This window comes from Takifugu rubripes, chromosome 17 (genome assembly GCF_901000725.2).
Source record: "Takifugu rubripes chromosome 17, fTakRub1.2, whole genome shotgun sequence".
In the NCBI taxonomy this organism is placed as follows: Eukaryota; Metazoa; Chordata; class Actinopteri; order Tetraodontiformes; family Tetraodontidae; genus Takifugu; species Takifugu rubripes.
This window is the reverse complement of record NC_042301.1, coordinates 7,185,293-7,207,913: the sequence shown is the minus strand read 5'-3', so window position 1 is coordinate 7,207,913 and position 22,621 is coordinate 7,185,293. Positions and strand designations below refer to the sequence as shown.

At 46.3% G+C, this 22,621-nt stretch overlaps 1 protein-coding gene across 5 annotated transcripts in view; it reads right to left on the bottom strand.

Annotated features, from left to right (window-relative positions):
- ndst3 (N-deacetylase/N-sulfotransferase (heparan glucosaminyl) 3) overlaps nucleotides 1–17,643 on the bottom strand; it is a 49,241-nt gene extending 31,598 nt beyond the window's left edge. For 3 of the 5 annotated variants that reach the window (XM_029850139.1, XM_029850143.1, XM_029850142.1), the window contains exons 1-3: nucleotides 17,205–17,643; nucleotides 14,483–15,762; nucleotides 7,853–7,940 (exon numbers count right to left, since the gene is read on the bottom strand). In XM_029850139.1, coding sequence (XP_029705999.1) covers nucleotides 7,853–7,940; nucleotides 14,483–15,607 — 1,213 coding nt within the window. In that variant the 5' untranslated portion in view covers nucleotides 15,608–15,762; nucleotides 17,205–17,643. Of the gene's footprint in view, nucleotides 1–7,852; nucleotides 7,941–14,482; nucleotides 15,763–16,111; nucleotides 16,125–17,204 lie in introns of all 5 variants that reach the window. The other 2 variants (XM_029850140.1, XM_029850141.1) reach the window with 2 other exon arrangements.
- Between the last annotated feature and the right edge of the window lie 4,978 nt (nucleotides 17,644–22,621).

Genomic DNA, 22,621 nt, shown 5'->3' with positions numbered 1-22,621 from the left:
TGCTACTGGCCAGCGCCGTGTTCCTGCGCGGACAGTGTACTCTCGCACCATCTGGTCCATGACATCGACGCCGCACTTTGTTGTGTTGTAGAGTGTGATGGTGTTTGGCTTCTTTTTGGTGGTATCCTGTGTCTGAATCATGCTGTGCATGCTGCTGAGAACAGCTGCTGAAGCGATAGTCCATGTGCACTGAGGTATTTATCCATCAAACAATTGTCTGGTTGCAGTCGATGAGTCGTTATGGTCACATGGGACATTCACAGGTCCACAATTTAGAATAGAATGTGTTTTTGTCTGTGTAGATTCTCAATCATCCAGGTCATTGTATCATTGTAGTTTTCTCTGTCAACTGGACTGGGTTTCTTCTCTTGAAGACATTTCGCCTTCTATCCAGAAGGCTTCTTCAGTTCTGAGTGAATGTGTTTTTATTCCTCATTCTCTGTAAGGTGTGACCCCCTCACCCCACACACTGCCACTAACAGCCTCATTACCATAACAAAATGAGTGATTAGTGTATTCGGGAAAAGTGGTCAGGCCAAATGGCCTCTGTGTGGGTCTTCTACGTAGACAGAAAAATGCTGGGACTTCTAGTGTTAAGACAGCTCTCAAAACATGTGGCTACCCAGACTGTGCCTTCACCAAAACCTCAAGAAAGCGAGACCTCAGCAAAGGAGAGGAGGAGAGAAACAAACGCCGCAGCGTTTCCATCCCCTACCTGTCCGGAGTCTCGGAGAAGTTTAGGAGGATCCTCCAGAAACACGACATACCGGTTCATTTCAAACCCAGCAACACTCTCAGACAGAGGTTAGTACACCCAAAGGACAAGACACCAAGACCCAAACAAAGTAATGTTGTTTATGCTGTACAGTGCCAGGAGAAATGCAAGGAACTGTACATTGGGGAAACCAAACAACCTCTACACAGAAGAATGGCACAACACAGACGTGCCACCTCTTCGGGTCAGGATTCAGCAGTCCACTTACACTTAAAGGAGAGTGGGCACTCCTTCGAGGACAGCCAAGTACGGATACTGGCCAGAGAAGACCGCTGGTTCGAAAGGGGGGTCAAGGAAGCTATCCATGTTAAATTGGAGAAACCATCCTTAAACAGAGGTGGTGGCCTGAGGCACTTCCTATCACCCACATACAATGCAGTCCTCCACTCCTTCCAACAGCAAAACAAACATTCACACCATTCCAAGAGACCCAGTGACTCATCACCATGTGACCCAGCAGACAAAGGGGAGACATCTCAACAGAAACTAGGTGAACGACCCGACCAACGACCCTGCTAACGACTCTCAGGTGACCACCCAGATCATTAGCATGCAAATGGTCCACAGGGGCTATATATTTTCAAGCTCTCTCCCCAGCGATTTCAGAACTGAAGAAGCCTTCTGGATAGAAGGCGAAACGTCTTCAAGAGAAGAAACCCAGTCCAGTTGACAGAGAAAACTACCTTGGATACAATGACCTGGATGACTGAGAATTTACACAGACTTCATGGATAATGTGAGAAGGATCAACTGGGGTAAACTGGGAAACTTTATGTGAGCTTGTTTGTGAAGAGATAACAATGTGTGATATCTGTTTGGGTTAGGGCTCTCAAGGCTGTGCACCTCTGCGCAGGCTGAGGGCCGCTTCGATATAGCCAAAATATGTGCAACGTGACTGAGCTGATGTAAACTATGTAACCATGGAAACGCCTTTTACTGTGTCTTGTGCTGAGTTTAATAAAAGAACCAACTCTGGTGGGGGGGGAGACTCTCTCCGGGACAGCGCGATCAACAGAGGTGTCTGTGACGGAGCGGAGCCCCCCCTGTACAGGGTTGAAAAGCAACGTTGGCTTCTGGTCTCAATTTGTGGTGAACTTGGTTCGTGCGCCTGTCTGAGTACACTTCTGAAGATTTCGACGTCACCAGGGATGCAAAAAAACGGGCACTTGTGTTCGACACAGCAAGAAGAAAACACATTAATGTCATCCAGGAGACCCACAGCAATGGTGGCATTGAAGCGGACTGGGAGAAGGAGTGGGAAGGACAGGTGCTGCTGAGCCACAACACCACCCTCAGTGGTGGAGTGGGCCTTCTTTTTTTCAAGGGGCTTCACTCCATCATCCCTGGAGGTGGAGCATGTGGTAAGGGGGCGGTGTTTGCTGGTGAAGGCGCGCCTCCAGAACCACTCCTTGGTTTTTCTTAATATTTATGCTCCCACCATCGGTACAGAGAGGAAGAGCTTTTTAGAAAAAGTCAGCACTGTTTTAAATGGTTGTGGGGATGAAGAGTTTTTATTCCTGGGTGGGGATTTTAACTGCACAGAGTCTTTTTTAGACGCGACCATGCAGAGCCTCATCCAGCCTCGCAACATTGTCTGAGACAGCTGGCCTATTCTCATGGCCTGGTGGATGTGTGGAGGAGGATGCACGCAGACAGCAGGCAATACACTTGATCCCGCCTAGGTGACGGTAGGATCTTCTCGGCCAGACTTGACCATTTTTATTGTTTTAGGCATCACTTCAGTGTTTTTAGGCAGTTTAACATCATGCCAGTTGGTTTTACCAATCACTCGTTGGTTTTAGGTGAAGTCACAATAAAGAACATTCAAGGTAGTTTTCTATGTCAACTGGACTGGGTTTCTTCCCAGTCCAGTTTTATTGGATACAATGACCTGGATGATTGAGAATCTACACAGAAATAAAGAACATTATGCCCAGGAGTGCATACTGGCATTTTAACTCCAGCCTAGCACAGGACAATAGTTTTAGAGAGGTTTTATGTCATTTCTGGTCAGAGTTTTGAAAGAAAAAGTCCGATTTTACATGCTTAGGACAGTGGTGGGACCGTGGTAAATTAGAGATACAGCTCCTGTGCCAGCAGTATACTCTCAATGCCACGCAGGACACACGCAGGTCGATAAAAGACCTAGAGATGGAGATAGTGGAGCTAGAGGCAATTGGCAGCTCCACAGGAGATCGAGGGTGTATTGAAATCCTCCAATCCAAAAAATTGGCCAGCCTGCTGGACAATCAGATACAGGGCGCACTGGTCAGGTCCCGGATCCAGGACCTCACTGAGATGGATGCTCCCTCTAGTTTCTTTTTTGGGCTGGAGAAAAAGTGCGGACATAACCTAATAATCCACTACATCACTGTTTTCGAGCACAGGGCAGGAACTCGTGGAGCCGGGCCAGATAAGGAAGCGGGCAGTGGAGTTCTTTACCTCCTTATATGATGCCCTGTGTCTCTGCTGTGTATGGATTATAGGATTCTGTCCAAGACGTTGACCTCCAGGCTCAGAGAAGCTATGGAGCAGCTATAACGTCCACCTAATTCGGGATATTTTGGCAGTCTTTAGGTCATTGGACATTGATAATGGTCTCATTTTGTTAGACCAGGAAAAGGCTGTTGACCGGGTTGAACACGAGTTCCTCTGGAAGGTGATGGAGAGGTTCGGGGCTTCATAGCGATGATCTGCATCCTGTACTGTGACATTGCGAGTATGCTGAAGTTCAATGGGAGTCTGTGTGCCCCCTTCAGGATGCCTAGAGGTGTCCGGCAGGGCTGCGCCCTCTCTGGAATGCTCTACGCTCTCTCCCTCGAACCCCTCCTCTCGAGGATCCGTACAAACATGGATGGCCTGGTTTTGCCATCACTTTACAAAAAAATAATTTTATCTGCCTATGCAGACAATATAATAATAGTGGTGCGTAGGCGTGGACAACCTATTTAATTTAATGGTTTTATTCAACCGCCTGTCCGCGGCCAGGGTCAACTGGCACAAGAGTGAAGCCCTGGCCATTGGCAGGTGGGCAAATGGTCTGCCGGTCCTTCCCCAGGATCTTGCCTGGAGGAGGGACGGCCTAAAGTACCTAAGTGTTGTTATTGGAGATGAAGAAACTGAAAAACAAAATTGGCTAGACACGTTAGAAAGAGGTTGAGGCGGCTGACCGGTGCTGTGGCCGCAAGGTGGTTGGTGCCTGACATGGGGGCAATGCCGTCAGGGATACCGTCAAGCTGAAGAAGGAGTCGTATCGGGCCTTACTGGCCTGTGGGACTCCTGAGGCAGCAGATAGGTACCGGCAGGCCAAGCGGAGTGCAGCTACGGCTGTTGCCGAGGCAAAGACCCGGGCATGGGAAGAGTTTGGTGAGGCCATGGAGAACGACTTTCGGACAGCCTCAAAAAGGTTCTGGACCACCATCAGGAGTCTGAGGAAGGGGAAGCAGTGCACTGTCAACACTGTGTATAGTGGTGATGGTGTGCTGCTGACCTCAACTCGGGATATTGCGGATCGGTGGAAGGAATCGGTGGACCTCCTCAATTCCAACAACACGCCTTCCAGTGAGGAAGTAGGGCCTGGGGACCTGGGGATAGGCTCTCATATCTCCGGGGCTGAAGTTGCCGAGGTAGTCAAAAAACTCCTCGGTGGCAAGGCCCGGGGGGTGGATTAGATCCGCCCAGAGTTCCTTAAGGCTCTGGATGTTGTAGGGCTGTCGTGGTTGACTCGACTCTGCAACATCGCGTGGACATTGGGGGCAGTGCCGCTGGATTGGCAGACCAGGGTGGTAGTCCCTCTTTTTAAGAAGGGGGACCGGAGGGTGTGTTCCAACTATAGGGGGATCACACTCCTCAGCCTCCCTCGTAAGGTCTAGTTAGGGGTACTGGAGAGGAGGGTCCGCGGCCCTCCGCCTCCTGAACCTCGGATTCAGGAGGAGCAATGTGGTTTTCGTCCTGGGCGTGGAACAGTGGACCAGCTCTACACCCTCAGCATGGGAGTTTGCCCAACCAGTCCACATGTGTTTTGTGGACTTGGAGAAAGCATTCGACCGTGTCCCTCAGGGGGTCCTGTGGAGGGTCCTCCGAGAGTATGGGGTGTCGGGCCCACTGATACGGGCCGTCCGCTCCCTGTACGATGCCCCCGCGACCCGACCCCGGATAAGCGGTAGAGAATGGATGAATGGATGGACGTTAGAAAAAGTAGAAAGAAAAATTGAAAAATGGAAGTGGCTTCTGCCCCGTATATTGTACAGAGGCAGGACTCTTGTCCTCAATAACGTGGTGGCCTCTGTGCTCTGGCACCGGGTCACGTGCATGGAGCCCCCCTCTGGTTTGTTAGCACAGGTTCAGACAAGAGTCCTGGCTTTCTTCTGGGATGGCATGCATTGGGTCCAGCAGGGGGTGCTGTACTTGCCCAGAGAGGAGGGAGGACAGGGCCTCATCCACCTGGCCAGCAGGACTGCAGCTTTTAGAATACAGTTTGTACATAGGTTTTTAACAGGGCCGGCAAACTATAATGTGGAGCAATGTGGCCAGATGTGTCTTCAGATGGGTGAGTAACTTGGGGCTGGATGATGCTCTGTTTTTAACTGACTTTAAATTTGCAAAATTAAATGGGCTACCTCCATTTTATCAAAGTGTTGTTAAGGCATGGGCCCTTTTTAAAGTTGAAAAAATAACCAGCTTTGACTCTCTCTATTGGCTGCTAAGGGAACCCACGGTGCACGGAGCCAGGCTGGACGTCTCGGCTGAAGCCATGCCGAGACTGACGGTTGCGCTGTGGCGGACCCGGACCTTACTCTTCCAGCACGTAGTGGCCGTGGCAGGGCCAGACCTGACGGGCGTGGGTTCCCTGTTTGGCATCCGCTCTACCCAGGCAGCTGAGGGGGTGCTTCGGCTATGGAGGAACAGACTCAGCACGAGAGAGAGGTGTCTCCTTGAGAACTACGGCCAGGGAACCGAACCCAACAGCGAGAACCCCTTCCCAGAGATCAGGCTGGCCGCCCATCTCGGGAATCTAGACGGTCCTCTCCTCAGACCAGCAAAGACCTTCTCCCTGGTAGCGGTCGATAAGAAGACCTTAAACAACAACTGTGTGAGGGTACTAAACAGGAAAGGACTGTCGAACAGGAACACCAGCGTGTGGGCTGATCGGCTGGGAAGGGATGGAGCCCGCCCCTGCTGGAGGGTCCTTTACAAGCCGCCCCTGAAGAAGAGGACCGGGGACCTCCAGTGGAGGATCCTACATGGGGCTGTTGCCCTGAACGCTCTTCTCTCCACAATGAACACTGCTGACACCAGTGCCCGTTTTGCTCCGGGCAAGAGACTGTGTTCCATGTGTACAGTGAGTGTGAGAGGCTCACTGTGCTTTTTAATGTCATAAAAGGTGTCTTTAATGGTTTTAATGAAACCTTTTCTATTAGAACTTTTATTTTCGATGCAGGGTACAACAAAGTAGCTCGCAACAAGTGGCAACTCCTAAATTTTATCTGTGGTGAGGCCAAAATGGCAATTTACATCTCCAGGAAAAACAAAATTTCAAGAACTGGAGATAGAGAGGTCGCCTCTGTGTGGCGCTGCAATGTCCGGTGTAAGCTGACGTTGGAGTTTGGGTTTTATAAAATGATAAACAACCTCGGCAAATTCCATGATATATGGTGTCACAGAAATGTTTTATGCACTGTTACGGAGGATCATTTGCACTTTGCACACCCCCAGTGGGATAAATTGTATTGTTGTTTTCTTAATATTTATTTATTTATCTATTTATTGTTATTATTATTATAATTATAATTATTATTGTTGTTATTATTGTTGTTATTATCACTATTATTGTTACTCTGTGTTTCTAAACAGGGCATTTTTGTGTCCCTGTGTAAATTGTAAATAAAGTGTTTTTGTAAAAATAAATAAAAAAATCTCCCTCCACTCCCCTCCCCTCTCCTCTCCATTCTATCCTCTACCTGTCCTCCCCCCTCTCCTCTCTCTCTACCCAGCCGGCCATCAGCAGGATGAGCCTGGTCCTGCTCAAGTTTTTTTCCTATTAAAGGGGAGTTTTTCCATGCCACTGTTGCTTGTCTGGGGTTAGGCCCTGGGATTCTGGAAAGTGCCTTGAAACAATTTTGATTGTAAAAGACGCTATATAAATAAAGATTGATTTGATTTTGATTTAAACAGATAATATAGGAGCAGATTTGGTGGGGTTGTTTTGGGTGTGAGGGCAGTTTGTCTGTGTGTGGTACAAAAGCAAAGTGCATTCTGTTAACAGGCCAATCAAGTATTCTAGACCGTATCATGGTTCAGAGATGAGATGAGGTGACTTATGCTCTCAGACTCTGGTTGTAGCCCATTTCAGGGGTAAAGGAGCAAATAAGAAGAGAGTTAAAGTGCAATTATCAAAAAAACACACAAAAAAGAGGGAAATACACGAATTCTGGACAACCCTCTATGAAATAAGCAGTAAAATGAAACTTTGCTAAATGCCTGTTTGGGTGTAAAATGCTAGTGTGGTAGTCCAGTTGTAAGCATAAAAATAACGAAGTGCTTGTAGTGTGCATGAGTGGGTGGGGAGATCAGAGGTTCTACAGAGCATCAGCAGAGCTCAGCAGCCTCACAACTTGCAGAAAGAAGCTGCTCGTCCACCTGGTGGTCTGCAGCCACCTGCCTGATGGAAGAGAGGCAATGAGTGTGTTCACGGTGGGTGGACTCCATGATGATGTGGCTGGAGCCCCATGCCACATGCTTCTGAGGACCTTCTTCTTTGTCTCTGCTTGACAACCCTCAGGCTGCAGCTTTCTTAAGACACAGCAGCTGCCAAAGCTCTTTTGGAGGAGTCCAGGCTATTGCAGTAGGCAGGTCTCAGGAGATAATCTTCTGGATAAGCTTCTTCTAATCCATTTGGGACATGAAACTCTTTGAATATGTGACTGATGTAATAAGACAGCTGGAATTCAGATTTGAGTCTATCAGCAGCAAGTTAGTTTCTAACGGTTTGCGAAATTTACTGCCTGCAATGAACTTACTATTATGAGCATTTTTGGTGAGTCGTTAATGCTTGGATAGTACAGTGTGTATACACACCTGTGTGGTGGAACTTCCCAGAAAAACCCAAGTTGAAAGTGAAGTTGGAGATCTGTGAACGCAGCTGCTTCTGCGTCTCGAGCAGAGCCTGTAGACAGATGAGATGTTTTCATTTCATTTAATTTCATTTCTAAACTGTTTCTAATTTCTAATTCTGTTTACGCCTCATCTGGTGGCTCTTCCTACCCGTAAACTTAGTAGCCGCACTCCAGTTTCTATAAGAGGGATTTTCTCCTCTTATTTAATGACTTCATTAGTTTATTGGTCTTTAAACAAAACCTCTAATGAGTGTTAACTAAAGAGAGTCTCTCTCTCTTTTGCTCTCTCTCAAATACACGCACACACACGCACACGCACACACACACACACACACACACACACACACACAGTCATGCGAGTTAATGAAGGTCAGTGCATTAGTAGCCTCTGGAGGGTGTGGGCTAATAACTCCTGCATACACTCCTCCCCTCTTATCATTCCCTCTATCCATCCGTTACTGAGAGCCCATCCTTCCTGCACCCGCGCTCCTCTGCTTCATTCTGTTTTTTTCCTATTCTTCCACCTCTCTGCTTCTGCAGCTGTTTCTGCCTTCCCTGCCCTCTTCCATTTGTCTTCATCCACTCCTCCTCCCCCACCCTTCCCATGAAAATGTCACATTCTCAAGAGACGGGGCTGCTCTAATTTAAAAGGAAGGCTGAAGCAGCATTGTGGAAAGTTGCTCTCTCTTTCTCTCTCTCTCATGTTCTCTAGCTCTGTGTCATCCTCTTGCATGTGTCTGTCCCATTTTCTTCCTAATGTTGTTAATACACCATTTTTTGAGAAGAGGAAGAGAGAAACAAACGCCACAACATTTCGATCACCTATCTGTCCGGGGTCTCTGAGAGGTTTAGGAGGATCCTCCAGAAACATGACATACCGGTTCAGTTCAACCCAAGCAACACTCTCAGACAGAGGCTGGTACACCCGAAGGACAAGACACCAAAACACAAACAATGTAATGTTGTTTATACTGTACATTGCCAGGAGGAATGCAAGGAACTGTACATTGGGGAAACCAAACAACCTCTCCACAGAAGAATGGCACAACACAGACGTGCCACGTCTTCAGGTCAGGACTCAGCAGTCCACTTACACCTAAAGGAGAGGGGGGGCACTCCTTTGAGGACAGCCATGTACGAATATTGGCCAGAGAAGACCGCTGGTTTGAGAGGGGCATCAAGGAAGCTATCCATGTCAAATTGGAAAAACCATCCTTAAACAGAGGTGATGGGCTACCCATGTACAATGCAGTCCTCCAATCCTTCCAACAACAAACCAAACATTCATACCATTTCAGGAGACTTGGTGACTCTCCACCAAATGAGCCAGCAGACAAAGGGGAGACACCTCAACTGAAACTAGGTGAACGACCCTTCCAACAACCCTGCCAACGACTCGCAAGTGACCACCAAGATCATTAACATGCCAATGGTCCACAAGGGCTACATTTTCAAGCTCAGTCCCCAGCGAGTTCAGAACTGAAGAAGCCTTCTGGATAGAAGAGAAGAAAGAGAAGAAATACAGTCCAGTTGACAAAGAAATCTACCTTGGATAACGATGACCTGGATGATTGGGAATCTACACAGACATCATACACCATTTTTATAGCTCTCCTTATAGTTGATGCTGCCAAAAAGACTCCAGCAGACAAAGATCACTAAGGTTGTCCTAAGTTTACCTTTAAATGATTCCCAGAATCCTTGCCTTATTTATCTCAGCATTTTCTTTCCCTCTCTTCTTCCTTTTACTCTCTCTGCTCCTATGTGACTGTCTCAAGATAAATACACAAACACGTGCACAGTGTCTTCATTAACTCTAATCTAATGGTGCCGAAGATGGCTGCACACTGACAAATATGCACAGCTCCCTAATCTGGTCCCCTGTCTCCTCTGTGATGACAACCTCTGCATCTTAAATGCACCCCCCCAACACACATACAATGACAAAATATAAAGGTATACAAAGGCATTAAATGATCTTTGTCGCTAAGTACTTTGCATTGTAACTCAATAAATGTATCAACAACCCATTTACATTCTGCAACCACAGATCCAGAAGAACTATCCAGAAGACAACTGATGGTCTATAGTCTTGAGACCCAATTGCCAAAGAGACACTAATTCATATTTGAAACATAATAGAAAGTAGTACATGTATACATAATATGTGTACATAATAAAAGTAATCCCCGACGAACCATCAAGCCTGCTCCTGCTGAGTAACAGCAGCAGATCTGGGCAAAGAATGGAAGACTTTGTGCCAATCTGTCCACTGAGCTGACAGCTGGAGATGTTCTTAAATTGGGCTGTAATCAATAAAAGAGGATTTGGATTAGACAAGGTGGGACTCTGTGGGAGACGTTGACAAACCCACTGATGAAAGTACACACACTCTACGATTAGTGTGCAGTTAGCGGTAGCCCTCATTTCTGCGCCGAGTCCCGCAGCTGCCTAATGCTGCTAACGTCTGAAGAAATGCCAGTTTAGTTCTGCCCAAGTGACAGCGCTTGTGCACAGTGGTGTGCTGTTGCATTTGTGTGCGGGTAAACAGTGAAACAGTCGCCAGCACGTTGTTGGGGTTCAAACAGATGGGGACAGGCATCTGGACAGCTGGCGCTCCCAGCCTCTCTCAAACCCTTTAAAGCAGCCTATCCCCATTCTGTCATCCTGTTCTCTTTCCTCCTGAAAGCATTGCTGGGAGATGAGAAGTGAAACCAATTACAAAATGATGTATTTACAAGCCAATTTATTGGCAGGTTGGAAATTTACACAGAATGGCAGAAATTAACTCTCAAGAAAATGCAGGTGCGTTTTCGGTCTAACCCACACGAGCACATCTGAGTGTGTGTGTGTGTGTGTATTTGTGTGTGTGACATGAACACCAGACCAACAAAATTTAACTGGGTCAAGCCTATCTATTTGATGAGTGCTTTACAAGTTGCTGCCACTCTTCCTTTTGCTTACTCTTCCTTTCTGTGTCTCACTTTCTCTCTCACGTATAACATTCAAGTCTGTGTGCAGCTTTCTATTTTGTAGCACTTTACAAAATAATCACTTCACTTGCATTTAAAGATCCAAGGTTGTTGTTACTGCTCTATTGTTTGGAAGCCTCCCCTTGGCAGCCTTTCAAGCAGGTTTCAGTGATTTCTGTGTTTGTAAAACCTCTTTCAGGGTTGGAAGAGCATGCAAAGAGCATGCATCTGGAATGTGCACCACAAACTTAGAGTTGAAACAAGAGCTCTGAAAAAGATCAGAATCAAGCAAAGAAAAACGCAATTAAAATACCATCTTTAGAGTGACGCTATGACTGTCTTGTGGACTTCCTGCCCGAAGGAAAAAGAAAAAGAAGCCGATTTGTAACTTTCTCCTGTCCTGTTGGGCTGATGACTTCACCACAGACTGCCACCAAGACCAGAAATCAGAAGTATTTTCCTAGAAATATTCTATTCAGCTCTCACATCTTATTTGTCTTCGCCTCCAACTTTTTTGCACTTGTAAACATTAACAAAGTAAAGAGTTTTGCAAAGGGGTTAGGATGTGTTATTTGGGAGGAGCAGGACCCTCAGCAGGAGGGTCCCCTTACATGAGCCTGGTCCTGCTCAAGGTTTCTTCCTATTAAAGGGGAGTTTTTCCTTGCCACTGTTGCTTTCTGGGGTTAGGCCCTGGGATTCTGGAAAGCGCCTTGAAACAATTCTGATTGTAAAAGACACTATATAAATAAAGATTGATTGATTGAGATTGACAAAAAAAAGACAGGAAAAAGATTTCCAGGCAGCACTGATGGGCAACATTTTCTCTACATGCTTTACAGCTCAGCCCAAGGGTGTAAATGAGCGCTGAGATGGACTAAACGCCCTTTTAGGACGTATCCATGCAGCTCATCGACAGACATCAGCAGCCCAGAAAAGCAGGGTGTCATTTATAAAAGCAGGTTCATTTCCCTCCTGTTTAGTGTCACTTCAGCAGCTTCCTACATTTTTGCTCTCCTGTTTATGTCACCTTTACTTATATAAAAGACTTGGAATATAGATATGGAATGAGTTCAGCTCTATTCAGTCCATTACAAACTATTTATCCTAATTCACTATGAAGACTAAATATTGCTGAATAAAAGTCAAAATATCTCAAAGCCATTAAATTTAAATTAAAAAAATTTAACAACATTAATTCATTTTTGTGTCTCAGATTCAGACTAATGTGATAATGGGCATATGAAAACTTCATTATCTGTTATCGGTTTTGCACTATTATTCACTCAGCTGCCGTGTCCATTCTATCTATGTATAATAATATAATATGTGTAATCATGTCATAATAATAATATGTGCAAAAGGACATGCGATTATTTTCTTCCTGGAGACCAGATAGTTCAGTAGAATTTAATTTTATAGGTAATAGAGTTTTGAGGCTTTTCAGAAAATAAATAAAGTTGTGAATCTGTGAAAATGGCTCCTGGACTTTTAGGAAAAGAGTTATTTCTAATTAATGTGCCCCAATACTGAAGGGAACACTTCAAAGTAATTTTGATGATGATGATGGTGATGATGAAGATGAGGATGGAATGTCATTTGTAGATACAGAGAATTTGCATTTAGCTTGGAAGAAAATCTGAACTAATATGAAGTGTGTAGCATTTCTGTCTGCATCTGTATCTCTACATAATCTTGCCTGTTTAGCTTCAAGCTAATGCTGCTCTGGAAGGTGTCATGCTTCATCACATGACTACGTCAGGACCACTTTAGGAAGTGAGTGATCAAAGACTCAGACCCAGAAACTGATGCAAAGGAGGGTGAATGAATGAGAGAGATGGGTGAGATAAAGAATATGAGACAAAGATAGAGCTGTGTTAAACGGTCTTCTTAACACTAATTTCACATGACAACAAAGAAGGTCAATGAATAAAAACACAGGGACTGACATCATCAGTGACACTTCTTTACTGACACATTTTCTCATTTGGAGAAATGTGATCCATGGGACACCTCACCGAGTCATTTTAAAAGATCAAAGCGTGTGTGTATGCGTGTTTGGTGACATAAGGGTTTGTCACCAGATGAACTGGTAGGCTGAGAACAGTAAGGAGGAGGACCATTTTAATTGGCCTCTCTGCCTCCTCCAGTAGGGATAGCAGGACTGTTAGGCTTTGCTGCAGTGAGGCACATTCAAAGATGTAATCAGTCAATGTCAGCCGTTGTTGCATGGAAAAGGATATACGTTGCAATGGAAGGTGTCTGAAGGTGACAGAGGCAGGATGGTCTGATACCTGCTTATTATGTCTCTATGCATCTGGCAGAAAGACAAACAGACAGACAGGCAGACAGGCAGGCGTCTACTTCGCAGCGTCTACTTCGCTACATCTGCGTCCATGGATCAGGGTTTAATTTTTACCCTTTTTTTGTGCATATGTCATTTATAAATTGTGTTTTTGTTATATTTCTGTGTAGTTTGTTCAGCTAGTAGAAGCTGTGTAGCTCTGGGCAGTTACATGGCAACAGAAGTGCAAAGCAGACAGATTCTCTTTCTTTGTGACAGGCTTGATGGTTCGTCGGGGATTACTTTTATTATGTACACATATTATGTATACATGTACTACTTTCTATTATGTTTCAAATATGAATTAGTGTCTCTTTGGCAATTGGGTCTCAAGACTATAGACCATCAGTTGTCTTCTGGATAGTTCTTCTGGATCTGTGGTTGCAGAATGTAAATGGGTTGTTGATACATTTATTTCCTCTATATTGCATGAATGCCAACATGCTTGCTGAACACTGCTCCAGGAGGATAGCAGATGCTGAGAGAGTTCATCCGTCCTCTCAGCTGGACAGATGCATTGCAACAAGTCACCGTTTTTGTGACATTAAACAAAATATACTGACATAGGGGGAAAAAAGGACGAAATCTAATCTTTCTGTCATCTTTGATGGCAAAAAGTGATTTTTCATGTGCATTTTTGCAACAAAGCAGAAGATTTGGTAGATTAAAAATGGAAAAAATAAAATGAACAGAGCTCCTTTTTTTTCTTTTCTGCTTTGCAACCCACCACACTCTTCACATCCCAGTCCCACATATTCTTCTCATCTGCTCCTTATGTTTCTTACACACACACACACACACACACACACACACACACACACACACACACACACACACATGCTTGCACAAACACAGACACCCAGACACGTTTGCGCTTGAAAGTAAAGAATATGTTTTGAAACACTGGCTATATAGAGAGGTGGGCTGAACAGTCGACTCTTCTTTTGTTTCCGTTGTAGGTGGAACGTGGGGAAAAAAAAGGAAAAAGAGCCATTCATCTTTTCACCAGACCATTTCACCACTTCTTTCTTTCTTTCTTTCTTTCTTTCTTTCTTTCTTTCTTTCTTTCTTTCTTTCTTTCTTTCTTTCTTTCTTTCTTTCATCTATTTTCATGGACAACACATATCCTTCTCATGGCTTCTTTGCTCTTGGTCAAAACTGAATCCCCGCCAATATAACAAATATGTATGAAATAGAAACACAGACACCCAGCAGAGTTTATGGGCATAAATACATCTTCTCCTTTTCCCAAACAACAAATATATACACATCACAATACCTTCACATCCTTGGCGGTCATGCGGGTTCCTTCTTTTCCAACAAAAATGTCATCTATGTCCACCAGGATGTGCCGTTCCAGTCCCAACATAAGTTTTCTGTCTGTCAGGTAAGAGATGGCATCCACCAGGATGAGTTTATGAAGCCAGTATCCCAGACCTTTTCCAAACAGAACCCTCCTCACACCATCATAAAGCCCCATGTCCTGCACCACAGTGGCCTGCAGGCCTGAATTAAAGCCTGATTCTGGACTATCACCGCTACTCGCTCCTGCTCCGTCCTTGGAGCGTGCTTGCAGCACCGCCTGGTAACTGGAGTGATTGGAGGAGAAGGTGGTCCAGTCTTCTCCAGGTAAATTTCCACGATCTGTGCCAGGCTTAGTCAGGTGGAGCAGAGGTGAGCTGGACACGACACAGCAGTCCAAGAGTAGCTGGTTGGTCCTGAGCACCACTGGGAGGCCTCGGAGTTTCAGAAGGGGTGGGGAGTTCTCTGTGGAGCGGTAGAATCCTATGACACCAACTGTGTACTCAGTGCAGTATTGATGTAACAGCTGTCTGTTCCACATGTCCACATTTGTATACTTTAACAAGTTCTCATAAATGATGAGGGAATATCGGCCATGACCTTTTTCAGTCAATGGTGGTAGGTCACCTTTCCCAGAGGCAATCTCCATGTGAAACCTGTAGTGCAATGACTCCAATATAGCGACAATGTCTTGACCCAGTTGGGAGTACTGGGACTCCACCAGCACCAGTACCACTGGGTCAGTGTGGACATGTATTTGTGGGGGGTTGGGAGGATATGGGTATGGGAGCTTATGGTATGGAGTCATGGAGAGAGATTGAGAGCAGGCAGGTTCGGGGGATTGTCCAATCTGCATAGCAGGAGAAGAGTTTGTGAAAAGAAAGTAGGCTGAGAGGAAGAGTGAAAGGAGACAGCACGAAGCCAACAGGAGCAGGAGTCTACGCAAGTGGCGCTGGAATCGAACAGCCACTGTCATGGCAGAGCCAGGGGTTGTTGCACACAGCAGGAAGAAATATCTATTTATTCTTTTCTGAGGCCTTGAAGAGTACCGGCAGCAATTGGCAGCTCTAACGACCCCGAAGGATGTCTGTGCATCTGGCATACAAGCAAAGCCACTCAGGGGTGTGTCATGTCACCATGGCAGGTGGAGAGTTGAGCTGCGTCTGATATTTAGGATGTTTAGGTTCTTTAACGTGGCATCTCCAGGAGCCTCACACTGGAATCATAAGAAGAGACAGGGGAGTCCAAGATGATTGTCTGCAGAGAGAGCACACAAGCAAAAGGAAATAGTGAACTTTTGTACTGTGTGTGTGTGCACAATTTGATGTAAACAACTTACATCGTTAGAGCTTATCTAACCTCACAAAGAGACATCACAGTTAAATACCACAAGACAACACAGCACAACACAACACAAAACAAGACAAGGCAAGAAAACAATACAAGAAAACCTAACACAACACAACACAAAATAAAACACAAGACAATGCAACACAACATGACATAACACAACACAAGACAAAAGTCAATCCTCACAAATGAACTAAAGCTGGTCATGTGCTAATATGACACTGTGGCGAGGTGGAGGGGAGCTCTACGGCTTTACCTATATTCGCAACCTATTCATCAATGTGGGTGTGGGGGGTGTGGGGGGAAGACAGGGTGCAGGACAGTGTTGAGGAAATGGAAAGCAAGAGAAAAGTGCAAGAATAAAAAAGCTGGCAAAAAGTGAAGCAGAGCAAGGAACAAAATGCAATGAATTATAGAGAGAGACAAAAAGAGCAGTATTAGCATCTTAATGTATGTGCCAGGAGCCAGGAGGAAGAGAACATCCCACAGCATCCCTTTCTCTCTTTTCTCTTTTTTATACCTGACATTCATTTTCTAAAATGTTTCCCTCTCTTTCTGCCCTGTCTGTTTGAATATTAATAATCATTGCTCACCTTCTCATTTCTCGCCCTTAAAACACGTGTGATGAGAAAGTTATAGAGGAGATGGCTCCTAACAATTCTACAAACAAGCGGTAAGGATCTTATCAATAAAGATAGAGATTTTCAAACATTTTTAAGTGAGTCATGATCTATCCAAGTGCAGATCTGTCTCTCTGTTAAACATCTTTTCATTGATCAATCATTAGAAATATGAAGCCGTGCAGCTGTTGTGAATGTTGAAGTTTTTCCGTTATCTATGTATTAACCTGTTACATGTGTTGTACTATGATTTTCCACACGGAGGCGTAGAAGTGTATTTACTCCTGTGGCTTCACTTATAAGTTTTTAGCTGTCATTTTAATAACTAACACTAAAAGCACATTATCATCATAAAGGCTCCATATTCTTTGTCTACAAGTTCATTTGTTTTATTCTATTGCATGATTTCTATTTTTTACTTTACTATCTAAATCGAAAGTGTTTTTTTAAACATTCGTTTACTTAAACGTATGACTGCTTTTATAAGTTACATTTCTTGGTCTGATAGCAAAAAGGTCTTACAGAATTTGCAACAATCGTTACCTATAGAATAAACAGGAGGACTATGCTGGAGGGAATAAAGGCCTATTCAGGAAATAATTCTGCAAATGAATCGCCCCAGATAAGTATTGCTGTGTTTAAATGAAGGAACGATTACATATTTCTGCCAGGGACTTTGTCATCACAGGGAAGTTTGTGTAAAGCCGGAGCTGCAGCTCGCCGTCTTACCTCTCAGCGACACTGGCGCGCAGTCGTTGGTGGAAGATGAATGTCAGGAGAACGGTGATGTGATGCTGCTTCGGGTGGGTCTGGGTCTCGGTGGCGCAACATCCCCGTGTGTTCTGTATGTGATAATGTTGTGCCATCTCTCCCTCTCCCTCCTCTTTCTCTATCTCTCTCAACTGATGCGGGAAACCGAAATGCTCCGTTTTACTCCCCACCTGCCATTATTCTTCTCTTTCACTTCTTTTCCTCTCCCCACTGTCTTCTCTTCGGTACCCCGTATCGACATGTCCCATAAATCTTTACCTTTAGGTGTGAAGATCTGCCTTTGAGTAGACGCAGGATCACCGAGGCGAGCCTGAGCGTTTACGAACGACTGCCGTGCGTAAACGCTTTGGCTGAAGAGCACCAACACGAGTGGAGGCGATCGAGCGATAGAGGCAGGGAGAGGTACGCGAGAGGGGGGAGGGGGAGGCTTTGCTTGATTGACACAAACGGCGCTTTTTTTCCCAAAGCATCAGCGACCATCCGCTCAGTAAGAGCTCACGGCCCGTTGGCTTCAGGCGGAGGAGGGAAACAAACGGTGCAAATTAATTACTTTCCTGCTTGACTCCGTTCAGCAGTAACCTGCTGGATGATCAAAAGAGGGACATCTGGTTGGTGTCACGCACTCTGAAATAATCAAGAACATTTGTTACAGACAGTCAAGGAGGCCAGGACCCAGATGCAGAGTAAAAGAAAATGGTTCTTTATTGATAACAAAAATGCAAGGCGAAGCAGTTCACGGAACGAAGGAATCAATAAAAGTAGCAACAGAAACTCTAGCAAAGTGACAACGAAAACTACGAACTAATAATCACCACAAAGGGGAAAAACCGTCGAGAAAAGTTCAAACGAAAAGCAGTGACGAGGCAGGAGGTCGCAGGAGGTTGCAGGAGGTTGGTGGGGGGCTTTCAATAACTGGCTTAAGGAGGGATACATGAAACACTGGATGGATGTACAGGGAGACTGGGAGACGGAGATGAACTGCGCTGGAATTAATGATTTTATCTACTGGATAGGGGCCAATATACCTGGGGGCGAGTTTTCTGGACTCCATCTGGAGGGGCAGGTCACGAGAGGAGAGCCACACCTGCTGCCCCACGTGGTAGTTGGGGGCCGGTGCTCGGTGGCCTGGGTCTCCCGCCACACTCATCTGACCCGGCGGAACTGGGCGCGGACAGAGGGTACTGCCACGTCGGATTCCTGGCTCGGGAACAATGGAGGTTGGTAACCATGGTTGACCATAAAAGGTGACAGCTGAGCTGATGAGGGAGTTGTGGGCGTGTTCTACCCAGGGCAGGTGTGTGGCCCAGGAGGACGGGAGGCGGGAGGCCACACTGCGCAGAGAGGACTCTAAACTCTGGTTCGCCCGCTCAGTCTGGCCATTGGACTGGGGATGGTACCCTGAAGTGAGACTGGAGGTGGTTCTCAGGGCCCGGCAGAACTCCTTCCAAACCTGCGAGGTGAACTGGGGTCCACGGTCTGACACAATGTCCTGTGGGATTCCATGAAGTCTAAAAACATGTCAGGAGGTTTGCCATCTTCAAGGCGGTGGGAAGTTTAGGGAGGGGAACAAAATGTACGGCCTTGGAGAAGCGTTCGACCACTGTCAAAATAGTATTGCTACCTTCAAAGGGGAACAGACCGGTAACGTAGTCCACAGCGATGTGGGACCAGGGACAAGGGGGAATGGGTAGCGGCAGCAAGAGTCCTGCGGGAGGCCTGTGTGAGGATTTGCTGCGCATACATACGATGCATGCAGCGACGAAGGTCCGGACGTCCGCCGCCATGGATGGCCACCAGAAGCGCTGCCGGATGAGGGCTAGTTTGCGATGGACTCCTGGATGGCAGGCTATTCGGGAGGTGTGTCCCCATGAGAGCACTGACGACCGGGCGGACTGCGGGACGAACAGCCGGCCCGGCGGGCATTCGTCTGGAACCAACTGTCCCTGGAGCGCTTCACGAACCTCCGCCTCGACTGGCCTGTGGACCTCGCCCAACACACACTCCGGATCCAGGACGGTCTCCCTGGAGGGGTCCTTCTCCTCCAGGGAAAACTGGCAGGAGAGTGCATCTGGCTTGGTGTTCTGAGAGCCGGGGCGGTATGTGATAGTGAAACGGAACCTGCTGAGGAACAAGGCCCAGCGGGCCTGTCGTGAGTTCAGGCGGCGAGCGGTGCACATAGGTGAGATTTTTGTGGTCCGTCCACACTTTATTAGACCCAAAGTGACCTGACAATCCAGGGTCCAGACCAGGATGCTGAGTTGTAGTCTTACACACCTCTCTGCTGCTTCCTTAGAACCCTCATCTGCCAACAATAACATATTTAAAACTATAGAGGTAGTCTCTGTTCCACGGTTAAAAGTTCACCAAGCACAGAGCAGGGGAGCGGTCAATCACCAAAATCTTATTAAAATTAATACTGAAGCACAAGTTGGAGAAACTAATATCACAATTAAGTGTGGACTGTTAAATATTAGATCTCTTTTGTGTAAATCCCTGTTAGTGCACGACCTGATAGCGGATCGTCACATTGATTTATTTTGTCTTACTGAGACCTGGCTTCAGGAGGAGGAGTATGTGAGCTTAAATGAATCTACTCCTCCTACCCATCTTAATTATCATATTTCACGTGTTACTGGTCGAGGAGGGGGAGTGGCAGCAATCTATCACTCCAAGTTATTAATTAATCCCAGACCAAAACATAGCTTCAGTTCATTTGAAAGCCTGACTCTTGGCATCACTCATCTGAACTGGAGGACAGAAAAGCCACTTCTGTTTGTAGTTGTATATCGGCCCCCTGCTGGGCCACATTCAGAGTTCCTGTCTGAGTTCTCTGATTTCTTATCTGACTTGGTCCTTAGAACGGAAAAAGTCATTATCATTGGAGACTTTAACATCCATATGGACGTTATAAATGTCAGCTTTAGAAATGGCTTCATTTCATTACTTGAGTCAGTTGGTTTCCTCCAGCAGATAAACCAACCAACTCACAGCTTTAACCACACCTTAGATCTAGTCCTGACTTATGGTGTTGAGGTAGAACATGTGTCAGTGTTCCCTCAGAACCCAGTCCTGTCAGACCATTCTTTGATCACTTTTACATTTATGATTAAGGATTCTTCTATCCTCAGAGCTCAGTCTTACTATAGCAGATGTCTTTCAGATAATGCTGTAGCTAAGTTTAAGGAAGTGATCCCTGTGCTGATCCCAGGACCACCGTGTGTTTCCCCAGGGATCAGTCATTATAATCTTAGCCCTGCTGAGGTTGACTCTATTGCTGAAGGTCCCACAGGACATCTGACACAATGTCCTGTGGGATTCCATGAAGTCTAAAAACATGTCAGGAGGTTTGCCATCTTCAAGGCGGTGGGAAGTTTAGGGAGGGGAACGAAATGTACGGCCTTGGAGAAGCGTTCGACCACTGTCAAAATAGTATTGCTACCTTCAAAGGGGAACAGACCGGTAACGTAGTCCACAGCGATGTGGGACCAGGGACAAGGGGGAATGGGTAGCGGCAGCAAGAGTCCTGCGGGAGGCCTGTGTGAGGATTTGCTGCGCATACATACGATGCATGCAGCGACGAAGGTCCGGACGTCCGCCGCCATGGATGGCCACCAGAAGCGCTGCCGGATGAGGGCTAGTTTGCGATGGACTCCTGGATGGCAGGCTATTCGGGAGGTGTGTCCCCATGAGAGCACTGACGACCGGGCGGACTGCGGGACGAACAGCCGGCCCGGCGGGCATTCGTCTGGAACCAACTGTCCCTGGAGCGCTTCACGAACCTCCGCCTCGACTGGCCTGTGGACCTCGCCCAACACACACTCCGGATCCAGGACGGTCTCCCTGGAGGGGTCCTTCTCCTCCAGGGAAAACTGGCAGGAGAGTGCATCTGGCTTGGTGTTCTGAGAGCCGGGGCGGTATGTGATAGTGAAACGGAACCTGCTGAGGAACAAGGCCCAGCGGGCCTGTCGTGAGTTCAGGCGGCGAGCGGTGCACATAGGTGAGATTTTTGTGGTCCGTCCACACTTTATTAGACCCAAAGTGACCTGACAATCCAGGGTCCAGACCAGGATGCTGAGTTGTAGTCTTACACACCTCTCTGCTGCTTCCTTAGAACCCTCATCTGCCAACAATAACATATTTAAAACTATAGAGGTAGTCTCTGTTCCACGGTTAAAAGTTCACCAAGCACAGAGCAGGGGAGCGGTCAATCACCAAAATCTTATTAAAATTAATACTGAAGCACAAGTTGGAGAAACTAATATCACAATTAAGTGTGGACTGTTAAATATTAGATCTCTTTTGTGTAAATCCCTGTTAGTGCACGACCTGATAGCGGATCGTCACATTGATTTATTTTGTCTTACTGAGACCTGGCTTCAGGAGGAGGAGTATGTGAGCTTAAATGAATCTACTCCTCCTACCCATCTTAATTATCATATTTCACGTGTTACTGGTCGAGGAGGGGGAGTGGCAGCAATCTATCACTCCAAGTTATTAATTAATCCCAGACCAAAACATAGCTTCAGTTCATTTGAAAGCCTGACTCTTGGCATCACTCATCTGAACTGGAGGACAGAAAAGCCACTTCTGTTTGTAGTTGTATATCGGCCCCCTGCTGGGCCACATTCAGAGTTCCTGTCTGAGTTCTCTGATTTCTTATCTGACTTGGTCCTTAGAACGGAAAAAGTCATTATCATTGGAGACTTTAACATCCATATGGACGTTATAAATGTCAGCTTTAGAAATGGCTTCATTTCATTACTTGAGTCAGTTGGTTTCCTCCAGCAGATAAACCAACCAACTCACAGCTTTAACCACACCTTAGATCTAGTCCTGACTTATGGTGTTGAGGTAGAACATGTGTCAGTGTTCCCTCAGAACCCAGTCCTGTCAGACCATTCTTTGATCACTTTTACATTTATGATTAAGGATTCTTCTATCCTCAGAGCTCAGTCTTACTATAGCAGATGTCTTTCAGATAATGCTGTAGCTAAGTTTAAGGAAGTGATCCCTGTGCTGATCCCAGGACCACCGTGTGTTTCCCCAGGGATCAGTCATTATAATCTTAGCCCTGCTGAGGTTGACTCTATTGCTGAAGGTCCCACAGGACATCTGACACAATGTCCTGTGGGATTCCATGAAGTCTAAAAACATGTCAGGAGGTTTGCCATCTTCAAGGCGGTGGGAAGTTTAGGGAGGGGAACGAAATGTACGGCCTTGGAGAAGCGTTCGACCACTGTCAAAATAGTATTGCTACCTTCAAAGGGGAACAGACCGGTAACGTAGTCCACAGCGATGTGGGACCAGGGACAAGGGGGAATGGGTAGCGGCAGCAAGAGTCCTGCGGGAGGCCTGTGTGAGGATTTGCTGCGCAT